Source organism: Anastrepha ludens, chromosome 3 (genome assembly GCF_028408465.1).
Source record: "Anastrepha ludens isolate Willacy chromosome 3, idAnaLude1.1, whole genome shotgun sequence".
Taxonomy (NCBI): Eukaryota; Metazoa; Arthropoda; class Insecta; order Diptera; family Tephritidae; genus Anastrepha; species Anastrepha ludens.
The window spans coordinates 42054772-42079717 of NC_071499.1; the positions used below are offsets into that span (position 1 = coordinate 42054772).

At 38.3% G+C, this 24946-nt stretch overlaps 1 protein-coding gene across 1 annotated transcript; it reads right to left on the reverse strand.

Moving 5' to 3' along the window:
- Positions 1 to 23579: 23579 nt before the first annotated feature.
- Positions 23580 to 24419, reverse strand: LOC128857464 (piggyBac transposable element-derived protein 3-like). The gene has a single exon (XM_054093219.1). It carries the CDS (start codon positions 24417 to 24419, stop codon positions 23580 to 23582), a length of 840 nt encoding a protein of 279 aa, XP_053949194.1.
- Between the last annotated feature and the right edge of the window lie 527 nt (positions 24420 to 24946).

Sequence of the window (24946 nt, forward strand, 5' to 3'; positions counted from 1 at the left end):
AACACTGAACGTCGATTTTCGTAATGAAATGGTGCGATTTATAAACGTCTCAGTATAAGCTTTCAACTTTTCAAAATTGATACCTATTTGTTTGATTGCTAGTTGGATTTTATTTGTTTTCATTAAAAAATGGATTTTTGTTGCGCGTCTGATGGCAGCATTTCTTTTTCCTACTCTTCTGCCTGCAACTACAGTAGCAGCCATAGGCTCTTCAGAGATCTTGAAGATTTTTTTGTTCTTAACTTTAGAGTGGTAGGTTGGTTGGTTTAAGTGGTGATTCATCCAGAATCCAACTAGAGCTTCCGCACCATTTTGTTGCCACATCCTCCCTATCAACTTGTTTAACGGTTATTTACAGCAAGAGTATACCCAGTCTGTGCGGTTCAGGAACCTTATCAAGCTGTTGACATCTAAGCCAGACAGCTGTTCCAGACCCTCGAACAACGGTTTACCCAGGGTTAACATTATGTCCTTCCATAGGGCAGGGCATTCGCAGAGGAAATGGAAGATTGTTTCCTTTTTCTCCAGTTGTTTACAACTGTGACAATATGTGTTGTGAGGGATGCCCATTTTGGTTGCTTGTTTTCCCACAGACCAAAAGCCAGTTATGACTGCCGTTAGTCTCGAGGCGTCCCGTGGTTTCATGTCGATCAATGTTGACGATTGCTGAAGATTGTAGGTGGGCCATAACGTTCTGCTAATTTTGCATTTTGTCTGGTCTCTCCATCTACAAGTGGTACATCTTTAGAGTGGTACTCAACAAAACTAATATATTTACTAGCCGATCAGCATGGGATGGTATTGATTCTGTTAGACATGTTGATGGCAAAAAGCTGGGAAACTGCTCTCCAAGTGACAATTGAATTTCGAGTTATGCTAGTTTTTTTTTTTTTTACAGCAAGTAGTCTTGGTAATTTACGCTGACGATTTTTCTATTTTTTTAGGCTTAAGGAGGTACCAAAGAATTGCAAACTTCTCGATTCCTGTCTCCGAACGGCAGATGGGTTTTTATGGGGAGCGCCTGTCGAGTGCCCAAAAAACGACCTTACAGAAATCAGTAAGGCACTTACGAAATCACAATATGTAAAACAAAAAGGAAATTTTGGTGAATATAAGCAACGGTGGTGGTGGTTTGAAATTATTTTCGTACTATACTGGGCTACTAACCGCATCAGCGAAAAAGTCAGCCACATATTGCGCAGACAGCTGGCTGGTATTAGGCCGCGCAAAGCATGCGTAGATCACACAGCAGCTCTTAGCATCTTCGCTAAGTAAACGAATTGCAAGAACCTCTTCACTTTGTCTCCATCGACTTTGAGAAAGCATTCAACACACGGCGCCATCACAGCATATGGAAGTCGCTCAAGCATAAAGGAGTACCGGATAAGATAACTCAAATGATACAAGCCCAGCGTTCCAAATCTCGATGTAGAGTTCTGCGTGACGGTACTCTATCCGAACCCATCGAGCCAGTAGCAGAGTTAATGATTCTTGATGAAGTGTTAAATAATGCCCCTGAAACCAGCCCTGGAAGAGAAATTCTCTGGAAACCTATTAGAATGGAATAGATGGAAGACTTCGACTACGCTGACGAGCATAGCGGACACATGCAGCAGAAATTTGATGACTTCAGTTTCCACGGGGAGGGCGTCGGTGTACGTATAAATGGGGGTAAAATTAAATCTATGCAAATCAACGCCTCTCAGACAAACAATTTAACAGTATACGGTGAACAAATCGAAAGCGTCGACACATTTCGCTACCTAAGAAGCCAGATCGCACCAGATGGCGGAGCGATGACTGATATAAGCAGAAGAATTAGTAGAGCCAAAGCAACATTCGCGAGTCGTAAAAAGATATGGTACACGAAGCAACTGACAAAACGCACAAAAGTAGAGATTTTTAATTCGTATACAAAATCAGTTCTTCTCTACGGTTGTGAAACTTGGCTTGTATCAACTATGACCTACCACACAAAACTTTCAGTCATTGTTAACCGTGGCCTGTTGAGTGTTTGAGTGGCGTGACAACTGAATTTCGAAGAAACAATTCCTCGCAAGAAGCGGACAAAAACCCATTGCTATTGAAATACGGGAACGTAAATGGAGATGAATTGGGCACACCATCCGCAAGCCAGCTAACGAAATGCGCAAAGTGGCGTTAGACTGAAACTCTCAACGATATCGCCGCAGAGGACGTCCTAAAGAATTATGGTGACGTAGCCTTTTTGACGAGTCTTTTGGAGTTGATGAAAACCTTACGTATTCCCAGATTAAAGCACAAGCGAATAATCGACAACATTGGCAGTCTCTTGTTCCGCAACTATGCGCCTCTAATCAGCGCGACAGCAAGAAATAATAATAATAATAATAATAATAATACTGCGATGCCGGTACCTAATTTCTTACGGGGTGATATAAGATGTGCTATTTTCACCAATTACGTTTTCTTAGATTTCTAAAATCCCACGCAAGTTGCTACAAATAAAAATTTTCCCTCAAAGAATGACGTGCAAGTTAAAACATCTGCTCTTTTTGAGACACCTTTCATTTTCGATTTGCTGAAGCATTTCACAGACCAAACTTGCCAGCGAGCAAGTAGATGACCAACTTAGTACATAACGCCAAACAAACTCTAAGTGTCAGCGCACTTAATAGGAAGTTCAAATGTGAGCAATTTTCTTAAGGTCAACATACCTGAGAAATAAGCCAACAAAGAGTTCAAGCACTTTCGGGCAAAATAGGTAGGCAGTTGTTGCAAAGTGTTGCACATATAAGCATAGTTGTAATAAATGAACTGTGCACTCAAGTAGTTCAAGCGGAGCTAATAACTATTATTAACTGTTGATAATTGGCAGCTTGAAGAAATTACATGTAATTGCTTAACGAATATTCACTCTAATTTTCAGTGTACTTTTGCTCTGTCAGCTAATTCCTAATTCCTTCGATATTATTAAAGTTTTAGTATATTGTAAAGTAAAACTAGAATACTAGCTAAACATAACAGTAAAATTAGTATAACACCGTAGTTGAATGGGTTTGTGTGTGGCTTCCATTCGGTAGTGCCCAGGTGCGAATTTCGCTGTTGGAACCAAACACCAAATGATAGAAAAAAGTTTTCCTAATACCGGCAACCTTTCGGTATGCCTTACCTTTAAACTTCATATTGAATTTTTCCCATAAAAAAGTTCCTCACAAAAGCGGCCTAAAGCTGTAGGTCATCAAGACGCACACCACAAATAGGAGAATGTGAACGCCAGTTGTATATGTATATATGTATGTAGGAAAATCTATGAAGGTAAATATTGGGACTGCAACTATAAATTCAACTCCCGCTATTAAATACCCAGCGGTGATGATTGATAGTCGTCTAAACTTTAAAACTCACCTCGTATACGCTATGAAGAAGGCATCGAGTGTGCAGTACTATCTGGCAGGAATAATGCCAAACAAGGCGGGCCCTTATCATAGCAAAAAATATTATATAGCAGATTTGTCAGCTCGGTCCTGATACATTGAGTATAAATGCAAAAAAAGGAACTGCCGCCTATCGGATAAGCGCTTTGCAGACTGTCTGCGGCTTCCGCATAATTTCTGTTGACACGAACTTCGTCATTGCACGACTAATCCCGTTAGACATTCTGGCTAAAGAACCGCGAGACTATATATAAGGATATCCGAACTCGACGGTAGAGCAATGCGGAAATTGCAGCAGCAGAAAGGCGTCGTTCTATGGCCAACTGGCAGGACCGATGGAACAGGTCATTTAATGGTAGATGAACGCATGAGCTAATATCCATCCTTCCGACGTAGTAAGGAACCATGGGGAACAAACTACCACCTAACTCAATTCCTTTCCGGGGAATGCGGTAATTAGAAAGTACCTCCATACCTCTACGTATAGGGAAGAGGGTATTGAACACATTGTGCTCCAATGTCTACGCTGTGGTACCGAAATCGGTGTCGGTGGTCTAGCGCAAGTGCAATAGCCCGCCATCCCAAAAGTTGTGGGTTCGAATCCGACGTGAAGCACGGACCTCCCACTTTTCCAAACTTACTTACTTTCCTAATTTCTAAAAAAACAAAAACAAAAAAAATCATTTCTCAACCCCAAAACCTGTATCCTTCCAATCCTTACTTCCGCACAAAGGTCAGCGCATTACTTGCATTGAGGCTGCTAAAACAAGCAAAAAAAAACAAAGAAAAATACACAGTTACACACATTGCAACAGTGGCCAGCTAGAGGAAGCGGGCAATCGCGGTAATAGCGCAGACACACCAAAATTTAGCGAAGCTTTCAATCATCTGTTGTGTGACCCTTCTGACAGAAAAATCTGAAACAGAGATGGCGCTCTAAACACTGAGCATTGCGAACGTGGGAACGAGGGAGTCATTAATATTTTTCCCGATTATCAAGCCGCGATCAAGGCACTGATGACACCATGGCGCAGATTAAAACTGGCCAGCTTCTGTAAGAAGGAGATCAAATCTCTTGGGTGTGCAGGCAACATTTCTCTGATCTGGGTTCCAGGACATAGAAACATAGAAGGAAATGAAATTTATGATGAGCTTGCTAAAAAGAGGTCGACCGAATTGGTCTCAGCGACCTCCTACCCAATCAAACTGCTTTTCCCATATTTTCAAATGTGTTATTTACGTATTGTATATAAAAATATAAGTACCTACTTGTTCGAACCCAGGTTACAGAATAAATTTAAAAAATACAGCAGTTAACTAATAGAATGTCAAGGCTTATTAAAGAAAACAAAGTCTGAAATTGTTGTGTGTAAACATAAATATATTTTAACACGAAATCACTGTTATTTGTATAAGAAAAACGACTATTGTTTCAATCAAATTGTCACATATTTCTTAAATATTTAAAAATTCAATTTAATATGTGACAATGGCATTTACCCACATTCAACTGAAATCTGTAAAAATTGTTTTGATAAACAGTACTTTGCTAAAAAATTGGAATCTGAACATTGATTTTTGTGGCTGAACAGAACAGAATACAATTTTGTCCAATATCAGCCGAAGCTGAAAGAAAAGTGGGGAGTTAAGTCTCCATAGATAAAAAAGTGTACTGCCCAAGCGGCCGCCCTTCGTACTTCTTAAGAAGAGGAGATGATGGGATGATTGGGGTTTGGGATTGACAGGAGATCTTCGTCGGTACGGTGATCTTTATATGGTGATTGGGTGACCAACAATTTTGCCGTAAAGGGGATGGATGGCTAGCCAATCCTCATATGGAGCTTCCCTCTTAGTTCGTGTTGGGTTGGTCCCCATGATATGGGGGTCAAACCACCACTTAAGCCTCATTCCCGCGGCAAGGAGACCAACATGATGAGGAGGCACAGTTTAAGTACTAATAAATAATGTATACAAATTTTTATATTTATTTCTATTGCTATCCCTTCTAAAAACAGTTTTTCTTTTAGCGCATTTTTGGCGCTGCAGGACGTATGTAACACTTAACGATCTCTCTTTTAGATTGCGAATTAATAGGCTTCTTCTATTCGCCACTTCCCTGCTCACTGTATTTCTGCTCGACTAACTTGACGAAAAATTTGCAAGTGAAAGCAACAACAAAGTTATCGAGCAAGATTGGCTGCTAGCGAGAAAGGTTATACCTCATAAAACTGGTATGACTCACAATTTTACAAAAAAAATGTAATTTTAGTCAGTTCTATTCCAGTGCCGCCAAGATATGTTTGTTGCTTTATCTATTCGCCGCTTGCTAACGCTTGGCGAAAAGAAGAGGCCTAATGAACCGAAGAATGGTATATATTGTGATATATGATAGAGAGTTTCAACGCCTAGCATTTCGGAAATCGTAAACCTGTATGCATGATTGTATTTCTAAATTTTTTTCGTCATGCCAAGTATGATTTGACCTCCAAATTTTGGTGAATATTCTGCAACTCGCAATGATTTCTGATAATTTTTTTTGTTGACGATCTAATGCATTTTCTTCTATAAAATAACTGCTCAACATTTTTATAAAATTTTTATATGTAGAATATGCACAACAGTCTAAAAACAAAAAAAAATTGAAAATCAACGCTATTTTCGAGCTAACATACTTCACAGCTAACTTGCACAGCTCTACTACTTCAAAATTCAATGGGCTAGAAAAGTGTATACCCATATCTTCTTCTTTATAATATATATAAAAACGAATGTTTGCCTGTATGTGCTCGATGAACTCAAAAACTACTGGACCGATTATTATAAAAATTGGTACATATAAGTATTCTTTCACGGAGAAGGTTTGTAGAATATGCTCATTGCTGCCATTCGTCACCAGGTGGCACTGCAGAGTAGCAACTTCTGCCCCGTTCAACCGATTGTCATGAAAATCAGTATGACCATGCATTTTTACACAGAGGAAACTAATATGACGAATTTGATTGAAGACATGTGTTTGACCATCGCTAACAAGGCACTGGTGCAAGTGGGAATGCCTGCTTCAAACCGACAAACCACCTTTACGATCGCGATTTGCAACGAGAAACATACTATGATTCTGACGAACTGGGGACATTTGTTAGAACAAATCTTCCGGAGTTGATTCCAGAACAACGCATTGCGTTTGACAGAATTATGCGTGCAATCTCAGAACAAAGCGGTGGACTGTTTTTTCATAGATGCACCTGGTTGTACAGGTAAGACTTTTCTTCTTTCACCAATTTAGCAACCATACGATCACAAAATAATAGTGCACTGTCTATTGCATCATCTGGAATTGCGGCAACTCTTTTGGATGGTGGCCGAACAGCGCATTCAGCATTGAAACTGGCGTTGAATTTGCAAAACACTGAGGCACCAACATGCATCCTTGGCAAAAACTCTGGAAAGGGAAAATTACTCCAAACGTGTCAAATTATCATAAGGGACGAATGTACAATGTCTCACAAGAAAGCATTGGAAGCGCTTGATCGTAAACTGCGAGATTTGAGAGGAAACAGGCGGAACTTCGGTGGCGCACTCATTTTATTGACTGGTGATTTTCGACAAACACTGCCCATTATACCACGCTCAACACCCGCTGATGAACTTGTCTTAAATCATCAGTTCTATGGCGTGATTTACAGAAATTGACTGTGAAAACTAACATGCGTGTACAACTACAACGGCATGCATCGGCTGGAAATTTTGCAAAACAATAATTGAATATTGGAAATCGGCGAATGGAAATTGATGAATCTACACAATGTACCACCCTGTCAGCACATTATCACAGAAAGCATCAACGAATTGGTGCAAAAAGTTTTCCCAAACATTGCACAAAACTACAAAATCCCTCAGTGGCTCAGTGCGCGTGCTATATCAGCAGCCAAAAACATCGATGTTAATACCATCAACTTCACCATTCAGCATGGCATACCCAGTGAAACGACAACATATAAGTTCATCGATACTGTGGAGAATCAAGACAAGGTTGTCAACTATCCAACTGAATTCTTGAATTCGCTTGATTTTCCAGGCATGCCGCCGCACGTTCTTACATTGAAAATTGGCGTACCCATCATTCTTCTTCGAAACATAAATCCTCAACGACTTTGCAACGGAACCAGACTCTCAGTCAAGAAAATCAAGAAAAAACCAGAAATATTGGGTATCCCACAGCACTTCAATAAACATCGAATTTAAACTAAACTTCGTAATGCCACAATTGTTTCGAAATAAACAAAATCAATAAAATGAATTTAGAATTAATTGAATATTTGTGTACTGACTTTTCTTTCAAGTTATTTTTCTTAAACTTATTTTAGTTGTTGGCGTAGCAACGCGTGCCGAGTACAGCTAGTTCTGAATAAAAATTTTAAAACTTTTTTTTAATTTGTTTTTTTTTTTTTCAATTTTCTAAATTTTTTTTTTAATTTTTACTTAAATTTTGTTTTAGTTTTTTTTGTCTTAGTTTTGTTTTGTGTTTTTGGGTAAGCTCACCGAGGGATGACTGAGTTACGGTTATGTTAACCGCTTGATGCTGCTGATGAAGTTCATCAGGTGCTATATCAGCAGCCATGGATATATAAGAAATGATAAATGCTCCTCGAAGAAGGATAATTATGGAGAAGGTGCTGAGATGATTGCACACAGCTCACGCCAAAAGGACTCGAAGCATGCATACCTGGCGGGCAGTGTCCTCTGAGTGCATTCACAAAATTTGAGAGTTGTTACTCTGTTAGGCTTAGACAACCCCTCGAGTGTCCACGGTCCACACATGAGCAGAATGATTTTGTAACTTTACAAGTTTGTGTACTTGCCCGGCACTCGCTGAGTTTACGTGAAGTCCGCTCTACCAGCAGCAGATAACACGTAGTCCTCTCATTTCGCGGAGAAACTACCTCACAAGTCCCTTGTCTAGGCAACTTAGCTGCCGCGAATTTTTCTGTTATGCCACTGAGACCAAAATCTAGATTTCATGTTATGTTATTGTATATGAAAAAATTCATGAAGCCTTTGTGCATTAATACCTGATATCATCCCTAAGTATGCTTCCTCCAAGCTCTTATGAAGAGTAGCAAACCCCGCAAAATAACCTTTGCCAAAGGTCCAATGAGGTATAAAATGGCTGATTGACAATTCAGAAATCGAACAGCCCGTAAAAACTCCTTTACTTTCTAATGTTTCTGAATTTTTACCTGCATGCTGTACATCTCGTATATATAAAGATTTGATTTATTCCAGCATATAATCACATGCAAATATGCATAAAAAATAGTGTTTACTATACCACAAGAAACAAAAAAAAATCGAAAAGTTTTTCACACTTTTTTAGAGTCTGCAAAATGATTTGAATAACATGTAATGTCACACAGCTTGAAACTTTTCGCAAATGCTAAAAAGTTAACAAATTATTTCCCCTTCTGCATTCACAAATGCTCCCAACGCAGTAATGCTCTCAGCAACTGCATTTGATATTATATAAAAAATTTGATTTTATAAAAATGATATGCACTCGCTGACAGGAAAAATCCACACGCGCATGCACACATAATGTATGTGTGTGTGTAGTTTAACGACGAACATATTTACATGCTCGCAAGTGCCCTACAGTGCAAAACCAAACTACTCAGTAAACACTTTCTCCTTCGTGAAGTGGTATTTGATGGAAGAAGCCAGACTAGTTCGAGAATATTTCGAATTGTACCAGTTGAAAAACGACAAAATTCGAAGTGCAGATAAAACAGATAATATTTTATTATGTTTGTTGTTTTTTTGCTGTTGTTGTTATGGTTATTCATATTCAAGTTGATTACACATTTCAATTTTAGAAAAAAATAATAGGACTATGAATAAGTTCGTGCGGTTTTACAACAGATGGCGTAACTTGATTATTATTCCATCGATCCACATTTCCAAACATTCATTGGAGAGCTACTGTCGTAAGGCACAAACGTCAGTATAAGTTTTTTATTTGAAGCGTAAACAACAATATTTTTACCACACTTGAAAATGTCGAATTACGTGCCAAATAATGTGTTTTTGCGGGGAATTCTTCTTCATTATTTTAATATGAAGAAAAAAGCAGCCGAAAGTCATCGTATCTTGGTGGAAGTTTATGGTGAGCATGCTCTATCTGAGCGAACGTGCCAGAAGTGGTTTGCACGCTTTAAAAGTGGTGATTTTGGCTTGGAAGACGAAGAACGCGAGGGTGCGCCGCCAAAGTTCATGGATACCGAATTGGAGGAATTGCTCGATCAAGATCCGGCTCAAACGCAAGAAGAGGTTGCAAAAATTTTGGGAGTTGATCAATCAACCATTTCCAAACGTTTAAAAGCCATGGGAATGATCCGAAAGGTAGGCCATTGGGTGCCGTATGAATTGAAGCCAAGAGACGTTGAACGCCGTTTTATGGCATGCGAACAACTGCTTCAACGGCACAAAAGAAAGGGTTTTTTGCATCGAATTGTGACTGGCGATGAAAAGTGGGTCCATTACGACAATCCAAAACGTCGGGCAACCTATGGATACCCTGGCCATGCTTCAACATCGACGTCGGCGCAGAATATTCATGGCCTGAAGGTTATGCTGTGTATCTGGTGGGACCAGCTGGGTGTTGTGTATTATGAGCTACTGAAACCGAATGAAACGATTACGGGGGATGTCTACCGACGACAATTGATGCGTTTGAGCCGAGCACTGCGAGAAAAACGGCCGCAATACGCCGATAGACACGACAAAGTTATTTTGCAACATGACAATGCTCGGCCACATGTTGCACAAGTGGTCAAAACATACTTAGAAACGCTCAAATGGGATGTCCTACCCCACCCGCCGTATAGTCCAGACCTTGCGCCATCCGATTACTATCTCTTCCGATCGATGCAACATGGCCTGGCTGACCAGCACTTCCGTAATTACGATGAAGTCAAAAAATGGATCGATTCGTGGATTGCGGCAAAACCGACCGAATTTTTCACAAAGGGAATCCGTGAATTGCCAGAAAGATGGGAAAAAGTAGTAGTAAGCGATGGACAATATTTTGAATATTAAATTTGTAACCATTTTACGTCAATAAAGTTTCAAATTTCGAAAAAAAACCGCACGAACTTATTCATAGTCCTATTAAAAATTTGAAATATTTTTCCTTTAAAGGTGAAATTATATTTTAAAGCAGAACAAAATATTTATCAAACGTTAGTTCATAAATTTTTGTTTTCTTTTTAAACTCATTGTAAATTTGAGATAGTTTTGTCTCAAATCGGACTGAAAGTGTTTATCTGTGACCGATTTCATGCCAAGTAAACCTGAAAATTTGTTTGAGAATAATAGAAGTAAGCTGAAAAAAATTAAAATAAAAAAAAAAATTTGAAACAAATGTTTCTGAAAATTCATTTGAGTATTACCAGAAGTAAACTGAAAAATAGTTGGGAAAGTAAAATTTGAAAAAAACTGCAAAAAAATAAAAAAAATCAAAAAGAAATCCAAAAAAAAAAATTTTTTTTTAATTCGAAAAAAAAATTTGCCAAAAATTAAAAAAAATCGGAGAAAAGTTTCGAAACAAATTGGAAAAAAATTTTCTAGTTTCGATATTTATTCAATTTTTCTGAAAATTCGTTTGAGTATAATCAGAAGTAAACTGAAAAAAGTTGGGAAAAAATTACACTAAAAAAATGTTTAAACAAATTTTGCAAAAAATCTTGAAACAGCAAATAACAAATTCAATAAAAAAATTTTTTTTCAAAAAGCAAATTCTAAAAAAATTTGCAAAAAACTAAAAAAATTCGAAGACAAATTTTGAAACAAATCGGAAAAAAATTTTCTACTTTCGATATTTATTCAGTGTTAAGGAGTCCCGGTGGTCTAGAGTTCGAAAATGTAGGGTATTTTCAGGAATTTTTTTGCAGTAAAAAATATGAAAAATGATATGGAAATTTTTTTTAACTTCTTTTACATATAAAAATGAAAAAAAAAATTCGAATCAAATTTTTCTGAAAATTCGTTTGAGTATAATCAGAAGTAAACTGAAAAAAAGTTGGGAAAAAATTAAAAATAAAAAAAAAAATTTAAACGAATTTTGCAAAAAATTTTGAAAAAACAAAAAAAGAAATTTTTTTAAAAGAAAATTCGAAAAAAATTTTGGAGCCAATTCGCTTTTATATTAAATTTTTCTGAAAACTCTTTTGAGTATAATCAGAAGTCAACTGAAAAATAGTTGGGGAAAAACTAAAATAAAAAAAATGTTTAAACAAATTTTGCAAAAAATTTTGAAAAAAATTTTAAAAAATATTTTTTGAAAAAGAAAATTCGAAAAAAAATTTGCAAACAATAAAAAAAAAATTCGAAGAAAAGTTTCGAAACAAATTGGAGACAAATTTTCTAATTGCGATATTTATTCAGTGTTAAGGAGTCCCGGCGGTCTAGAGTTAGAAAATTTAGGGTATTTTCAGGAATTTTTTTGTTGTAAATTTTTCTGAAAATCAGTATAATCAGAAGTAAACAGAAAACAAATTTGAGAAAAAATTAAAAAAATTTAAATAGAAAAATTTTTTAACAAATTTTGCAAAATTAAAAATTTCTAATTGCGATATTTATTCAGTGTTAAGGGTTCTAGAATTCGAAAATTTAGGGTATTTTCACGAATTTTTGTTCACAATAAAAAATGAAAAACGATATTTAAATTTTTTAGATTTTTTAATAGGACTATGAATAAGTTCAAGCGGTTTTTTCGAAATTTGAAACTTTATTGACGTAAAATGGTTACAAATTTAATATTCTAAATATTGTCCATCGCTTACTTCTACTTTTTCCCATCTTTCTGGCAATTCACGGATTCCCTTTGTGAAAAATTCGGTCGGTTTTGCCGCAATCCACGAATCGATCCATTTTTTGACTTCATCGTAATTACGGAAGTGCTGGTCAGCCAGGCCATGTTGCATCGATCGGAAGAGATAGTAATCGGATGGCGCAAGGTCTGGACTATACGGCGGGTGGGGTAGGACATCCCATTTGAGCGTTTCTAAGTATGTTTTGACCACTTGTGCAACATGTGGCCGAGCATTGTCATGTTGCAAAATAACTTTGTCGTGTCTATCGGCGTATTGCGGCCGTTTTTCTCGCAGTGCTCGGCTCAAACGCATCAATTGTCGTCGGTAGACATCCCCCGTAATCGTTTCATTCGGTTTCAGTAGCTCATAATACACAACACCCAGCTGGTCCCACCAGATACACAGCATAACCTTCAGGCCATGAATATTCTGCGCCGACGTCGATGTTGAAGCATGGCCAGGGTATCCATACGTTGCCCGACGTTTTGGATTGTCGTAATGGACCCACTTTTCATCGCCAGTCACAATTCGATGCAAAAAACCCTTTCTTTTGTGCCGTTGAAGCAGTTGTTCGCATGCCATAAAACGGCGTTCAACGTCTCTTGGCTTCAATTCATACGGCACCCAATGGCCTACCTTTCGGATCATTCCCATGGCTTTTAAACGTTTGGAAATGGTTGATTGATCAACTCCCAAAGTTTTTGCAACCTCTTCTTGCGTTTGAGCCGGATCTTGATCGAGCAATTCCTCCAATTCGGTATCCATGAACTTTGGCGGCGCACCCTCGCGTTCTTCGTCTTCCAAGCCAAAATCACCACTTTTAAAGCGTGCAAACCACTTCTGGCACGTTCGCTCAGATAGAGCATGCTCACCATAAACTTCCACCAAGATACGATGACTTTCGGCTGCTTTTTTCTTCATATTAAAATAATGAAGAAGAATTCCCCGCAAAAACACATTATTTGGCACGAAATTCGACATTTTCAAGTGTGGTAAAAATATTGTTGTTTACGCTTCAAATAAAAAACTTATACTGACGTTTGTGCCTTACGACAGTAGCTCTCCAATGAATGTTTGGAAATGTGGATCGATGGAATAATAATCAAGTTACGCCATCTGTTGTAAAACCGCACGAACTTATTCATAGTCCTATTATTTAACTTCTTTTACATACAAAAATGGCGCTGAAGTTGACCCGCCCGAAAAATTCGACCAGGACGGTGTTGTCCACAAAAACAAAAAAACAAAAAATATTAATAAGTATGACTGTAGCTGTAGCGGGACAACGATTGTAGAATAAAAAAAATGGCGCGGTTTAGAATTTGACACTCTAAAATCGGGGGTTTTGCAGTTTTTTAATAAAAAAAATACGAAAAAATTGAAATACTAAAATGATTCTAGTACGGGCCATTGTCATTGATGTTGTGAACAACATATTTAAATTTCAGACGACTCGGTTGAGTAGCTTTTTTTTGTGACAACACCAGGACAAAAAAAGTCGTTTTGAGATAATTGAGTTTAAGGTTTTGAGAGTGGATAATGCGACCATTGATGCCGCCACGTGACGAATCTAACTCTACCTGTTAAAACGGCTGTAAAATCGAAAATACTGGAAATATCCTTCCAAAAATTTGAAAGTATATTCTTAAAAGCTTATGCTCTCGAAATATCAAAAATAAAATAGATTTCTTGAAAATTCTAGACCACCGGGGCCTCTTAAATATTTAGATGGGTGTTTCTCTAAAATGACAAAAAAGAAAACATCATAATACATTTGTAGGATGGAAAATCCTGGTCGAGTCTTCGTCTGCCGTAGCATATGCCTCCGATTGTCTCGGTTTCGTGCCTAAGTCCTCCATGCCCGAATTCCCACAAGCCTGCGCCTCTCCATTTGCATCGTCAATCCATCTGAGCGGCGGGCGAGCCCTTATTCTGGTCTGGTGGGGTGGGCAATCGGTATTAGCTCGTAATATGCGACCTGCCCATCTCAGTATGTCGATTTTATTGTAGTTATTACAGACGAGTGCACGCACAGTATTTCGAGTTCATTATTGCAGCGTTTTCGCCATTCACCTTTATCGCATATCACACCACAGATGTTTCCCTGAACTCTCCCCTCAAAGGTCGGCAGCATCGGTTTATACGCATCTATGAGTCATCAGGTTTCACTGCCGTATAGCGAAGTTGGAATAATAATGGGGCGGTACAGAGAAATATTCGTTCTGCTGTCTAAAAAAGTGGCTATTTAGGTGATTGCACAAAACAAATTAAGAGCGGTTGGCCACAAGTATTCTATGAGCTATCCTTGCAGAAATTTTATTTTCGTGAATAATTTTTAGTCTTAGGTACTTCAATTCACTTCACTAATTTAAAACCATGATCACCGATTTTGAGGGTATTTGACCCACATAGCGTCTGACATAGGCCCAAGAAGTTGAGCAAAGCGCCTTAACTTTAGCTACATTTATTTCTAAGCCCATATTTTTTGCCACTCGGAAAGAGCAAAACCAGCTGCTGTCGTAAGCTTCTTTGAAATCTAGGTAGAGATGATACGCCGTCATGTCGTATTCACGAGGTATGACAACAAAGTACAGACATACAGGGTTTGATTGAAAAGTAATGAGCCTTCCCGCGCGGAGCGTCTGCCAAGCGATCAACCGAATCGGCTGGTGGGGGAAAATGATCGTTGGACCTTCCACTAGAAACCGGTCCCAATTCGCTGGCAACAGCGGTGCAGTCAACATCGCTCCGCGCGTGAAAGCTGTTTTAAAAGTGTGTTAGGATTTGGCAGTGGCGAAAATGCAGCGATCGTTGGAGCAACGTGACTCGATCAAATTTGGGTAAAGCTAAACAAAACGAGTACCGAGGCTAATCATGGGAGGCTTACGGGGTCCAATCTTTGCCCAGTGCCCAGGTAAAACGGTGGCACAAGTCGTTCAAGGAAGGCCGGGAGGACGTCGAAATCCAAGGTCAAAACCATGCTGATCATCTTTTTCGACTCTGGAGGCATCGTCCACAAGGAGTTTGTACCTCCAGGAAGCATTTTACAAAGAAGTGCTCCTTCGACTGAAAAACCGCGTCGCCCAGGTTCGGCCCGACCTCGTCAACAATTGGACCCTTCATCACGACAATGCGCCGGCGCACACCGCCTTCCTCTGCACCTCTGAATTGGCCAAGATGGGGGTTCCGGTGCTTCCCCACCCCCCTACAGCCTAGACCTGTCCCCTGCGGACTTCTTCTTGTTCCCTGCTGAAGGGGAGGCGTTTCAACTCCATCCAGCAGTGGAAGGACCGCTACCAGCAGTGTATTGACGCTCAAGGGTCCTATTTTGAAGAATATTAGTTGTATAAGCCAAAAAGTTTAATAAAACTGCTTAAAAAAAATAATCCTCATTACTTTTCAATCAAACCCTGTAGCTCGACAGCTGATTATTGGTAGAACATCGTCATGTTAAAAATAGCAGTTACTTGCATTGAAAAAAGTTAGAAGACGAACTACTTCAGCTGCCAGCTGGTAGCAGAGTAGCTCAAAACTAGCAGATTTCACCGGCTGGTGTGCATAAAAACCAATATATTTTAGTAATTCCAACAACTAAGCGTTTTTTGAGTTGCAGCCATGGCATTCAAGTGCAGCTGTATGCATCTCGCCTTTTCCATGTTCTCTTTTTGTGTTTTTCTATTGTATTTTTCTATATTTAAATTTTTTTGTTAGTTTCGGTGCTCTCAGAACTTATAATGTTTTAATGGCATCATTTTGTAATGTCATCAAGCGACTGCACGTCACAGCTGAAGTTGAATTACTGATTGATTGACATATGTATGCACATATGCGTGTATGAGGCGATGCCAGTGCTCTACGATACAAGTGTTTTGTTATGCCGGCATGCATTCGTATGTACTCGGATTTATGAGCTGCGACGCTGTTGGTGTGCCATTGCAATATGTGGCTCTTAGAATATTTTCACATGTAAGCATTCATAGTTTTGTACATGTGTGTGTGTGTGTGCATATACCCACTCATAAGCACAAGAGTAAATATCAGGAGAGTGTGCTCGCAGACAGACAAAAACCTTTGGAGCCCACATTTGTGTTAGTGTGTGGTCAAAAACAAGCAACTAAAAAGTGTCACTGAATGCATAACCGGAATTTTTGTGTTACATTAAACTGCTGGTATTTTCATAAATGCCCAAATGATGCAGGTAATGCACCAAGTATTACCGAAAATGAATGGCTGATTACATGCGGGGACCGAGCTTCACAATTTATTGTTGGTGCTTGCATCCGATATCTGCTCGAGGGTGGATTTTTCATTTCTAAAGCCACACTGATTAGGTCCAATTAGTTAGTTGATGATGGGTTTCAGTCTTTCACAAAATACGTTCACTAGGAACTTATACACGATATTTTTTAGGAGACAAATCCCGCGATAATTTGCACAGATTGCAGAATCACCTTTCTTAAGGATTTGGCAGAGCAACACTTAAATTCCAATCGGCAGGCATTCTTTCAACCGACCATATTTTGCATAGAAGCTGATGCATGCACCTTACCAGCTCCTCGCCGCCATGTTTGAATAGCTCAGCCGGCAGTCAACCGGTTCTCGCGGCTTTATTGTTCTTAAGCCGCTTTATCGCTATTTTCGCCTCGTCATGGTCAGGTAACAGAACGAGAGTCCCGTCGTCAACGATTGGGGTATAGGGATCTTCAAATTCTCTGTGGTATGCGCAGCTGTCACTATTTAGCAGATTTGAGTATTGAGTGTTTCCCCCATAATTTAAGCACACTCAGGATGAAAGTCAGCAGATCGCCGGAAAAACGGAGAATTGACACTCACCGCCTTTTAAAGCTGCATGCGACAGTAAGAAAACGAGTTGTCTATATGCCGTAATGTTTGAATTTGGTATCCGTGCTAAACCAATACGGCTGCTCAATAAAAGCAGCACCGTCAGAATTGGAAAGGATTTCACCGAGCCGTTTGATACCAATCGAGTTTTCAGTCATTGTGACTCTCTTCCGTGTGACTTCTCCAATCTAATGCTAGAAAAGCTTGTGCTAGCCGCAGAATTAATCGCTCAGGCACAATTTTTTATACGAGGGGTGCCTTTTATATGTCGGGATTAGAGAACAAAAACAAATTTTAATCATCGAAAATCACTTTATTGTTTTTCAAAATATTCTCCATGAAGATCTATACACTTTTGCATGCGTTTGAACCAATTGTCGAAGCACTTTTGCCACTCTGAATGAGGTACCTCCAAAACATGCATTCTGAATGCCGCAACCGCTTCTTCATTTGTCGAAAAACGTTGACCTCTCAGTTTGTTTTTTACGTACGGGAATAAAAAGAAGTCATTCGGTGCCAAGTCAGGACTATACGGCAGATGACCCATTAATTCGATGTTTTGGGTGCTCAAAAATGCAGTTGTTTGAGCTGATGTGTGAGAGCTCGCATTGTCCTGGTGAAGAGTGATCCGTCTTTGGCGATTGGTTTTCCTAATTTCTTGGAAGACAACAGGCAAACAAATGGTTGTGTACCACTCAGAATTTACTGTTCTGCGTTGTTCTAGTGGTACGGTTGCGACATGTCCAGTTTTTCCGAAAAAACAGGCGACCATTTGCTTGGAAGTGCTTCGTGCGCGAACAACTTTTGTTGGATTTGGCTCATCTTGAAACACCCATACAGTCGACTGCTGTTTACTTTCGGGCTCATACGCGTAAGTCCATCATTCATCACCTGTCGCGATGTCATAGACGTGTTTTGAAGCCCCGCGATCGTATTTTTTGAGCATTTCCTTTGACCAATCGACACGAGCCTTTTTTTGAGCGATTGACAAATTGTGTGGGATCCAACGCGAACAAATTTTTTTGACAGTCAAATGTTTATGCAATATTGAATGTATGCTGGTCCCACTAATGCCTAAAATTGTCTCAATCTCACGATAGGTCACATGACGATCTTGCAATATCAGTTCGCGCACAGCATCAATGGTTTTCGGAACAACAACTGATTTTGGACGACTTTCACGAAATTCGTCTTGGAGTGAACTACGACCACGATTGAATTCACCATACCATCGATAAACACTGTTCCTTGATGGAGCTTCTTCGCCAAAAAATGAATTAAGTTCATCCATGCAATGTTGCTGAGTTAATCCACGTCGAAAGTTGTAAAAAATAATCGCACGAAAATGTTCACGATTTAATTCCATTTTTGGACCGAGATGAATCTTTTAAGTTACTGTAAACAACACAAATAGCGCTGGTATTTCAAAACGTTCTGAGTACGTAAAAGCCAAAAAATGTCAAACTTTGCGATACAGCTATCAGTTGCCAAATTGCAACACCAGAGTTGCCAAATCCCGAAATATAAAAGGCACCCCTCGTATATAGATATGAACAAAATGTACAGTTTTTGAGAATATCTCGACCACATTGCTTCCTAGCAGGTACTCGCAACCCTTCCCACATATATTGCTAAAATTCCAGCGAAATCGGTTGAACGCCGTACGGGTATGTAATCTACAAACACACAAAGAATCTTTCACATATTTGAGATAATTGTATTACCAACTGCTTACTCCACCTTTGCCGAGTCTATCCAACTTCGCTTCCTGAAATCTGCTTGCATTTTAGGAAATGTTGGAGTGTCCCACGAGATAAATGGTAAGACAGCAAAGCAATCGTCGCCAGGAGAATAAATAAAAATAAGTTTTATTTTAGCATTAAATATTTATTAATAATCACATGCTTTAACTGACAATAAATTTCTATATTACAAAGTCAAAGCAAAAACAGTATATAGAAACATTTGTCCAAGATTTCTCTCAAAAGCAAACAAATCACAATAAGCGAAATAATGATGTCAAGGTGCGCATACAAAAAGAAATATTAAGAATTCGTATGGTGCAACAAAAAGAACACAAGCACTGTATTCAGTATACAACAACAAATATCCAAAGCCTAAGTGTTCTCATAAAATAAAAACACTTTCACATTCACTCTAAAAAAAGCCGCAATGACCTTGTCGCAAAAGAGAAGGCAAAATAAAATAATAACAATAAAATAATAACAATAAAACAATGGAAAGCGGCAAATGAAATTAGTGTCAGCCTAAATATTTATGTATGATCTTGTGTGTGTGTGTGTGTGTGTGTGTGTGTGTGTGTATATAAGTTAAACATAAACGAGACCTTAGCCGATGATGCATAGTTTCATTGGCAGTCGAGCAGTGCAGGTTTGAAGCAAAAACAACTTTACTGCAACTGTCAGCCATACAAGCAAGCGGGCACACAGCACACAAACAATGTGCAGATGGCAAACAAGTGCAATGCAACAGAGCCAACAATTGACATACATATCTACATATGCGCACTTTACAAGGGACACGAAGGAGATGTGTAGGCGACAATGTTGTGCCTGTCAATATTTCTTTTCCATTGGCAATAAAGTGGATACATCAAAAAGCTGGAAACAGCAAAAAAAAAACTAAAAATGAAAAGCAAAAAAGAGCCTTCGGCACATTTAACTATACTATAAATGTATGTATGGATTGGAGTGTCAGAATTTAATAACAAATATGTTACGTACTGAGTGCATACATACATGAATATTACGATGGCCAAAAAAATTTGTTTTTCTCGATACTACGCCTAAATTTCAATGGGCAAAAAAATGAGATGCTTATTTACAGGGTTGCCCATATTCGACGGACCCGACGGATTTCGATGACTCTTTGGGCCCATTCCAATCGACGAGGTTTGTCCGCAGGCAACAATCTTTGCGTCAATTGAATCTTTTACGGGAATAAATGCAAATCAATGCGGATAATTCGTTGTAAAGTGGTCCGAGCAATGCCCAACTGCTGAGAACGGCGATTTTGGGATGTTCTTGGCGATGCCTTGATCGGTTTTGATTTGGCCTCTTTGGATTAGACAGAGCATCACCAGTCGAAAACCTTTCGTACAAACGTTTAATGGTGTTCTTAGAAGGCGCACTTTTCACATTATTTAATTTTGTATACGTACGTTGAGTTTTCACAATTGACTTCTTTTGTTGAATATAAATTTCAACAATTTGGGAGCGTTCGCGTGGCGTGTACTGTTCCACGGTAAAAATCTGCTTGGACTGGACTGACGCTTCCAACGCGATATGTCATTAAGCGATCTGACGTCCCTGTCAAAAGATACAGGGTTGTCAGATGGGTCCGTCGAGTATTGGCAACCCTGAACTTATTTTATTTTATTTATTATTTATCCGTGCGCCTCTCCTTTATTTCAGAAAAAATATTTTTCTATATTTTATAAAATACACAAAAATGTAAAAAACAAACTTTTCAAATAAAAATAAAAAATATCTCGTGATTTTTAAGTTTGGTCAATTTTTTTGGATATTTATGAAGAGTAAATAATAATAATAATAATAATATTAGTACCAAATTTACGGAAAATTGCATAGGAATTTAATGGTAATTTTCGACACTTTGGTGGCACAGGTAAGGATTAATAAAAAAAATAGAAAATAATATAGGTGCGAAATTTGTTTGGCCATAGAACAAATTTAGCGGCTAACACCAGAAAAAAAAATGTTTTGGGAACTCTTAATGTGCACAACTCTTAAGCGACTTGGTTTTTTTGTTATCTAGCGATTTCTGTGAGTTAAGTGAGTTAAGTTTCGATGGTGGCCACTTTGGCATGGAAGCTCATTGTTATACAACTTAGATTTTTTCCTTGGTCTCTACGCGCTTACTGCGTTTCGAGCAGTTTATTATTGAATCGCTTCAAGTATGCCTTATGGAAATCATGGCCAGTAAAGAGCTTTGTCAATTCGAATGATATCCCAAAGATGAATGATGTCAAAAGTTATTACAAAACTATAATTACTAGACGCACTACGAGGGGAGTTCAATAAGTACCCGTGTTAGAAATGAAGACCACATTTTTTCAAAAACTTTTATTTTTACTCTTCAACATAGTTCCCTTTTCGAAAGATACACTTGTCCCAACGCCCCGGCCATTTTTTCAAACCCTCCCAAAAATAGGATTTGTTAAACTCTCCAAAATGCGTCTCTGTCGCGGCGATGACTTAATAGTTTGCAATAAATTTTTTTCCCGCGAGCCACTTCTTCACGTTAGGGAACAAAAGAAATTCGCAGGGAGCCAGTTTTTGGTGAACACGGGAGGTGCTGCAGCAATTCATTACGGAATTCATGAAGTTTGGCGGCGACAGCTCCGGATGAATGTGCTGGTGCGTTTTCGTGGTGAAACAGCAACTTCTTTTTCGCTAATTTTTTGTGAAAGCAGTCTAATAACTCACTGTAGTATTGTCCTTTTTCTACAAAATCCATGAGGATGACGCGCTCGCTTCCCAAAAAATCATCACCATAACCTTTCCAGCCGATGGGACTGTCTCCGCCTTCTTTGGAGCAGATTCCCCCGCAGAAATATTTTGTTTTGATTGTTGATGATCCGCAAAAATTTCTTCGAGTCTCGCTTAAATTGCTCCAAACATAGCTTCGAAGTTAGCAGTCGCATCCGCTTGTTGATGCTTGTGAGCAAACGCAGCACCCATCGGACCAGCAATTTCTTCATCGCCAACTAACCATGTAAACTATTAATTGCCTGTTCCTGCGGACACACCTAGGGCCTCTGTTACTTCGCTCAATTTCGTTTGTCGATCAGCGGAAATCATGTCGTGGACTTTTTGACTGATTTTCTCGGTAACCATGACTGCCGGGCAACCTAGTCGCTGCTCCTCATCAAAAACGGATATTCGCCCACATTTAAATTCGTTGAACCAATATCTAACTGTGGTCAAAGGTGGCGAAGCGTCCCCATAGACAGCATCCAACTTTTCTTTCATCTCCTCGCATTTTTTCGATCCAAAAACAAAAAGCGAATTACCGAACGATACTGCTCTTTTCCTTCTTAGCGAAAACACATCTTACTCGAATGGTTGCCAAATCCAAACTAACCTATCAATCAGTCTGAAATTTGTTATGCAGTTGTTTAACCCATCTTGTACCAGTAATAGATTCCGTGTAGATAATTGCGTGAAATTTTGTATGGTTGGTATTAAAGGATGCACCAGGACAGACTGTTGCGGAAACGCAACGCTGGTTGAAACGCTGTGATCTTATTCATAGAAAAAATACCTACATATATATTAACTTACGCAGAGTTGTAGTTGGGTATATTTTTGAATTCTCTTTATAGTTGTATTTTGTTAAGTTTACAATGTAATAGTTTTGCAATATTTAAAAAAAAAACATTATTTTTTCTTATTTCCTAAATCTGTATGGTATTCATCAAAACATTTTGGATGTAATCTCAAATAACATTTTTTACATTCATAAACAGTTTGTGAGTGACACATAGAACATCTTTTACGTTTTTTGCCTGGAGGTTTCCATACGACATGATCACGAACGTTTATGCGAGGTAAATGGACTGGTCTCTCTGCTTCTTCGATGTCTGATGAATCACATGTTTCATCAGAAACTTCTTCACAATATAAAAGTAAAGATTCTGCAATTTCAGTTTTATAAGAAATTTGAGACTTATGGCGAGTTCCTTCTGCCTTACAAATCAGGCAATGAATTTTCCATGCGTTAACAGTGGTATTATTGACTAAATTATTCCATAACGGCCACCACCATTTTTTTCCACGAATACCAACGCGATAGTTAGCTACGGCATTATCATGTAGGTCTACCCCTCATGAATAAGTCTAGGTTGTTCAACAGATACTTTTTTCTTCTCGGCTTTGCACCAACGTTGTGAGACAGCTAGTGGGTCGACAGACTTGAAATTAGAAATGACTGTTACTTCTACATTATCTTGCCAACGAGCAACAAATAATTTATTATTTATCTCGGAGCAGTAGTCGTATTGGTGTTTTTTTCAGTTTTTTTTCCAGTGTTTAGCAATTTCTCTGCACCTCTAAGACGATTTGATCTTACAGTTCCTGTTGCTCTGAAACGTTTTTCACTCAACAAACAAAACAAATAGTATGACGAAAAAAAATTATCAAAATATATGGCATGGTTATCTGCATTTCGTATGTTTTCTAACAAGGATAGAACAACAGAAGCGCCTAAGCCTACATTCTTGTCATAAGGTACACTCGATCCTCCATATGGTGCTACTGCATATAAATAACCGCTGTCTGAACAAAGAGCCCAATACTTGAAACCAAATCGAATTGGTTTGTTACGAATAAACATTTTGCACGAATGTCGAAAATATGGTATCATTTGTTTATCAACGTTTCAAAAACTCCAAACTGCATGTACTTACGATTCAGTGCATCAATAAGTGGACTTTAGCAAATCTGTCTGTGGGATCAATGCCATAATTGTCCATTAGATGAAATATTCGTTTGATCAACTGGAAGTTATTACGTGATAAAGCTTGCTTTACTATAGGTATACCAAGTGTTTGCTGTGTACTCCAATAATGTTCAACGTGAGGTACTTTATGATAACCACTTAGTATCAAAATTCCGATGAAACGGTATATCTGTTGTTTGCTAATATCCACTACGATATTATTTCGGTGAGCATACATATTTGTATTCACGACCAGCATTTCCATTATTTCTTCATCGAAGAACTGCAGAAACAATTCAAATGGTGTTTTGCCACCAGAAAGAAAAATTTTATGAATAAAATATTCAGACTCACTTATAGAATCAACAATATTGCTTTTTAAATATTCCACACCTGATTGATTTAAAATCAATTCGTTTGGTTTTTTTCCAGTTTGGTGTACCGAAATCTTTTTCTGTACACAGCTAGTTGTTTTTGCAGAACAGGATGGTCCATCATCAGGTATTCCAACTAAACATGACGGCGGCGACGCAAAATCTTCCACATCTGATTCATGTTCGACCTCCAACTCTCCACAAACATCCGTCATAGCTGGTACCTCTGTTATCATCTCATTATCGTCAATAAGTTCTTCGTCACTTCCAGCATCAACATCTGCTGGTGGAATATATACAACAGAAGTTATTTTTTTCGAAATAGGCTTAACAATTTTCATTCGTTTAACTGAAACTACTTCGCCTTCATCCTCACTGCTCGAAGTTTTTATGTAGGATTCTATTTCCCCAACGGTTAAAAAACGTCGACGATCCATTACTCTTCAATAAAGAATTAAGTAAGGGTACAAAATTTTGACAAAAAATATCAAGAGCACATTAGTCTTACCAAAACGATAAAAGCTTTCAACGAAATACTTCTAAATGTATTTTTACTTGCACAAATAAAAACAATAGCACTTATGGTACAAATTGCCATATGAAAATGACATAAACATCAATTTTCCCGCCAAAAATAATGTCATCAAAACGTTGAAGTCATATGAGTCGTTTCAACCAGCGTTACGTTTTCGCAACACCTGTTTTTAAAAGTTTATTTTTGCAAGAAAACTTCAGCTGCATTAGCAGCTGGTATGATAATGTTATTATCTCATATCTTATTTTTAAGAACCAAGTAGAAAACGTAAAAAAAAACTACTTTTAGTTCTCAAACAGTTTTATGAAAAAGTTATTATTTTGCACACTTCTTTCTATACTTGATTTGGAACAAATCCGCACACCAAAAATCTTAGAGCATAATTATAAAGTCAAAAGTCCAAATTACAATATAAAATATAACAATTTA

What these genes read in the sequence shown, in the direction of transcription:
- LOC128857464 (XM_054093219.1), bottom strand. Translation starts at nt 24,419, where the DNA reads ATGGATCGTCGACGTTTTTTAACCGTTGGGGAAATAGAATCCTACATA.